The sequence below is a fragment of the Folsomia candida genome, unplaced genomic scaffold (assembly GCF_002217175.1).
Source record: "Folsomia candida strain VU population unplaced genomic scaffold, ASM221717v1 Fcan01_Sc034, whole genome shotgun sequence".
NCBI lineage: Eukaryota > Metazoa > Arthropoda > Collembola > Entomobryomorpha > Isotomidae > Folsomia > Folsomia candida.
Window position 1 is genome coordinate 1,205,126 of NW_019091226.1, and position 5,603 is coordinate 1,210,728.

Sequence of the window (5,603 nt, forward strand, 5' to 3'; positions counted from 1 at the left end):
GAGTAATTATGGGGACCAAAACATAACGGGATATGAAAGTGCAAGCGTTCAATATCATTGTTTAGAAAGGAAACTTCAAAATTTCTGTTTGAATGTTTTGCCTGATGTTTCTGGGTGTGTCATGTTTGAAGAATTTGTCAAGCGTAATTTTCTTATTGCTTTGTAAATGTTTAAAGTATCCTACTCGAATTTTGTGCATAAAGTCAGAATTAAATTAAATTCGGTCGGCAAATACATACATATGTACATGTTTATTAAACACCGGCAGAAGTGTTGTCTATGGAAATGTTGGAAACAATTCAAGTCGAGACACAAAATAAATAAACAAATAAATAAATATCTCGTTTTTAGTATGGTAGTCATGCAATGTGACTTACATATTTATAACATACATAACTTGTAATACATACATACATATAGGTAAATTTTTAATATGTATGATCTTCAAATCTCTGTTAAGTACATATCTCCTAATTTTTCATTTTAATATGTAAGAATATTAAGTAAGTAAGCAGTCTCTAAAATTTGAAAACTTGCCGGAAGGAAGGAGTTTTTCAATTAAATAAATATAAATTAACTTGTTAGACATCATTATTACCGTGACGTTAAAATGTGTCTGGGTGTCAGAATTTTAAATCGTATAATTTGCAGTGCCATCAATTATTAAAAAAATATGAAAACTGCATTGTATTTATTTAGTTAATATGAGAAGCATACCTAAATATGTAAATAAGTATGTAGGACTGATTAATCAGTTATCACACCAAGTTAATCATAATGAGGCAATTTTTGGCTGGCAATGATATGTATGTACAAATTAACAAAATATGTCAATCGTGCGTAAACTTTGAGTGATTAACATTTAAAAAAATATTACCACGATACAATAATCTTTTTACTACACATCACGCAAAAAAGGCGAAGAGAGATGAAAGAAATCCGGTTTTGATAGTAAAGTGTTTACCCCATGACCATGCCCATCGTCAATCAAGGTCTGTGTTACGAGATCTTTTTATTCGGCATGCTCACCTCAAATTGGAAGCCACACATAAATAATCATGCACATAAATATTTTTATATATTTACTACGGGCAATTTAAATTATAAGGATATTTTACTTCTTTGTTTTTGTAGATATGTAAATACGTATAGACATGTTAATTGCGAGTATTAACAACGTTCGCAAAAAATAAAGTTCGCAAGTTCGCCAAAAAATTTTTGCCTGAAAATGCATTCATCAACTTGTGCGTTTCCAAGGCTAGTGGATATTTAGTTCCATAATATATTGCTTCTCTTCAAAATTACGGTGCGATTGGGAACATGCGTAGTTATAATGAATGTCCTCATAATTTCTAACAGGATTTAAAAAAAGTCGTACTTCTAAATATTTCACACTTATAAATTTCGATTTCTTAAAACGATGAGATTTGACGTGCCTACCCCGTTTAATTTCTTGCTCTTGAAAACTATTTCATATGCAGGTAGATACGTCGTCTTCGAAAGTGAAATCCTGTCGCATTAGTGCATGATCACCACACTGCCTAATTTCTCTTTCCATCCTTAATCAGTGCATAAGTATGGATGTACGTACATACGGTACCAATTTTCGATGAGGTAACAGACTTGTTACGGAAGTCAGGAAATAATTATGTAGTCGTTTAGTTTACTATTTTGCAGTCTATCAAATAAGGTGCAATGTGTGTGCTGAAAATTTTATTTTGATTTTACAATTTTTTCAGAAATCTGTTAGCTATTCCAATTTCTTTGAGAGATTCATGTTTTAATTGAATGGTGAAAGATATTAGTTAAGCATCATGTCAAAGTTTAGTTCAGTGTGGGTCTTAATCGTCATCTTCATGATTAGTTGGACCAATGGAATTGGATACTATAGTTTAAAACGGCTTGGTAAGTGTTAAAGAATTTTTAAAAATGTATACATTTTTCAACAATTGGTTGTCCAATCAGGAAAAACTGTTTTATCTGAACACATTTCATGTCATGAAAATGCAAAAAAAAATTTGTAATGTAGTTCACAAAAGATTGCACAACATTTTACACAAATTTTGATTGCATGTGCGTAGTCTATGGTAACGTTTTAAATTCCGTAAAATCCTAAACTGAGAAACTTTTACGAAATTTTACAAATATTTCTAAGGTAAATAAGCTACCGAATTTTTGAAAACTTGCTCAGATCAAGGGAATCTCTTTACTTTGTAAAAGATTGTAAAATTATTTGCAAAAGTAACAGATTTTACAAGTTACCAATGACTGCAAGGATTTTGTAAATACTAAATTTTTCAGGGGAGTTTAACGTCAACCGTGAATTTATAACGATGTCTGGCGTCTCGAGTGGGGGGACGTTTGCACAACAAATGTTTGTCGCTCATTCCACCCTGATTTCGGGAATTTCCGTATTTTCTCATAGTAAGTATGAAAGATTTGCAAATTAGTTCAAATTGCAAGAATGATGTGTAATAATGATTTAACGAATTTTAGCCTTTTACCGATGCGGCCCAGGAAATGGGATTCTCCGAGATTATGACGCCGCTTGTACGACGGCGGGAAGACGGCATTTTTGGTCCAAGACGTACAGTCCAAAAAAGGCGATAAAAGATATCCGCACCTACTTTAAGAAAGGTCTCATCGACGATCCGCACTACATGGGGGGCAAACATTTATACGTTTTTGCCGGCACGAAGAACCATCTCTTTACAGTTGGTTAGTCGCATATTTACAAATTCACATATTTGCATAGAAAATAATTCCGCAATTCACACTGTCCTTGGTATGTAACTTGTAAAATTGGTAAAATTTGTTAAGCAATTTTACAAAGTTTTAAAAATTAAAATGCTCACTTGATCGGTGCCAATTTACAAAAATTTGTTAGCAAATTTTCCTTAAAAATATTTGTAAAATTGTGTAGTATCTTTGTAGAGCTTACAAATTTTACAATGTTATCAAAGCCTGTGTGAATTGGCTCAATTGAACATGTCTATTTAAAATCCAAGATTAGATTGAAACTGTAAAATTTATTAAAATCCATGTCCGATAAATATGTAGATCAGAGCCTGAAGATTCTTGAAGTTTTCAAACCATTTATTGCCGACTCGAGTGTGATTAAGACGCGGATAGCTAAGGCAAATTTAACGCTGGTAAGTAAACGCGAGGATCATTTTTTCCATCATTATGAATTTCTGAATTATCAAAATGTTTCAAAATTTCAGCCCAACAAGGGCAAAGAACTACCGGCCTGTTCTGCTCCACCGGATAAGTTTGGTGTAAGCAATTGTGGATTTTCCGGAGCGTTGGAATCACTACAATTTATGTTGGGGCATGACGCCGTGAGATCGAGCAAAGGTACACTAAATTTATTTTTGATAAGCACTTATCTCTGGTTAATTAATGCATTATGAAATTGTAAAATTCAGGTCATCCTAAATTACAACCACTCATCCAGTTCGACCAAACCGAATTTTTCGAAAACGTTGGACGCCACGACATGGACACGGTGGGATATCTTTATGTTCCCAAAGTGTGCAAACATAACGAAATTCCGTGCTTGTTACATTTCTACTTTCACGGCTGCTCTACCGGGAGGTAATTTGAGACACACTCTAAAAAATAATTCTGCTCATTTGAAGAGTACATGCATTCTGAATTCTAGATAAATTAAGAAAACTGTGCCAAATACAGAGTCACGCTAACTTGATAAAAAGTAAAGTTTACGCCGGATTTAGTCTAGTTTACTTAATTTAGAATTTGGAATGCACTCTTCTACTCTTCAAAAGGGCACAATTATTTTTAAGAGAAATTTACCCAATTTTCTGGGTTATAAAACTAGGAGTGAGTTTCCCCAAAATATTTATTTGTTCTTTAAATATTTACATTTTTTAGGGAATTTGTCGGTCCTGGCCACGTCGTACGGAGTGGATTTCTCGAAGTTGCGGAAGCGAACGGGATCATTGTCGTTTTTCCACAAGCAATTTCCAGCCGTGAAAATAATATCGGGTGTTGGGACACTTTTGGCGTGACGGGGCCACTTTACGGTAAATATTTTTATGCCTTGTACATAAAGTAGATATTTAAGTAAAAAATTGAATTTCTATACTTTTAAAAACAAGCTTACCCTTTTTAAAATTAAATGCACTCTAAATTGTAAATTAAGCTAACTATGCTAAATTCGGAGTGAAGTTAAAAAAAAAGGTCGTCTTTATTGATTCCCAATTTTAGCCATTACATTTGAATTACAAGTGAACCAAACCTCACATAAGTGAGAAATAGATGGTCACAGGTTCCTAACTATGGTGCCCGTAGTGCAACGGACACCGCACAGACCTGTGCAACAAGTCAGAGAGGAAAACCACAAGGGAAAAAACTCTCTGCCAGTACTGGGAATTGAACCCAGAACCTCCATTCGGCTTGAAGCACAGTGTGATGACCACTCGGCCACCACTGCCTGCCTATACGCTTTACGCAAAGTTAACTTGATACGAGTAAAGTTTACTGTGGATTTAGTAAAGTTTAGTCAATTTAGAATTTAGAGTGGAGTTACTTTTCAAACGGTGGCTTATTTCTAAGAGTGTAAAATTTTACAAAAAAAATCCTTTTCTAATTTTTAAATCAACTCGTCTCTTTCAGCAACCCAGCAAGGCGGTCAGGTCGCCGTGGTGAAGAAAATGCTGGACCGAATTTTGACTAAACGTTTCCCAAAACCTATTCTTCTTAACGAAGGGAAAACTTGGGTTGGAAAAGTACTTACAAGTTTTCCTTTCATTAAGTAATTTGGGTCCGAGTCCACATTAATGAGACATAACTTATTCATGGACTAGTAAGCTAATATACTGTATACTGTATGTAAGAAAGTGGGTAACTACTTAGGATTAGTAGTTTAGTCTTGCATGAGGCGCACATTTTACAAAAGTTTCCTATTTAGAAATGTATGTACATATGTACATACATATGTAATTTGCAAGGGTTGTAAGTAGTGAGCAAAAATATTTTATTTTATCCTGCAATATTACTGATTTTACATTTATATTTATAATTGTGGACATACTTCTGTAATGTATATTTTTCTATTTAAACGAGATATTCATAATCCTAAAATGGGACTTTGTCGTACAAAATATGATAATAAAATTATTAAATACAAAATTGTAAAATGAGTATGCCTAATACGACATGTACATACACTCTTATAAAAGTGTGCGTACATAGTAGGGTTGCCGCGGGTAGCGAAAATGCTACCCGTTACCCGACCCGCTACCCGCAGCACAACTACCCGTACCCGCACGGGTACCCGTGCGGGTACCCGTTGCCCGCTACCCGTTATGAGAATTGGGTTAAAAACTAACCAAGCATGAGAATAAGTTTGATTTGATCAATTATTTTTTCATTTGGGTTGATATGTATTTTGAGATAATACTATGCAAGTAAGGCATGCTTTTTGGCTTACAATTGGATCGTTTTTCAAGCTATGTATGTGGGTATTCTTAGAGATTTATGATTCATCAAAAAATTAAACCAAAAAATAGGAATTACATCGAACTAATTTTCCCATTGAATGAACAGTTTAAAGGAAACTATTGCGGGGGCAGAGTTCA

General features: G+C 34.1%; 1 protein-coding gene across 1 annotated transcript; it reads left to right on the forward strand.

Annotated features, from left to right (window-relative positions):
* Positions 1-1,526: 1,526 nt before the first annotated feature.
* Positions 1,527-5,282, forward strand: LOC110860759. Its single transcript, XM_035860631.1, has 8 exons — positions 1,527-1,905; positions 2,302-2,424; positions 2,497-2,718; positions 3,061-3,152; positions 3,225-3,357; positions 3,429-3,597; positions 3,895-4,046; positions 4,639-5,282. The coding sequence occupies exons 1-8, from the start codon at positions 1,815-1,817 to the stop codon at positions 4,779-4,781; spliced, it is 1,125 nt and encodes a 374-aa protein (XP_035716524.1). The 5' UTR covers positions 1,527-1,814; the 3' UTR covers positions 4,782-5,282.
* The last annotated feature ends 321 nt before the right edge of the window (positions 5,283-5,603 follow it).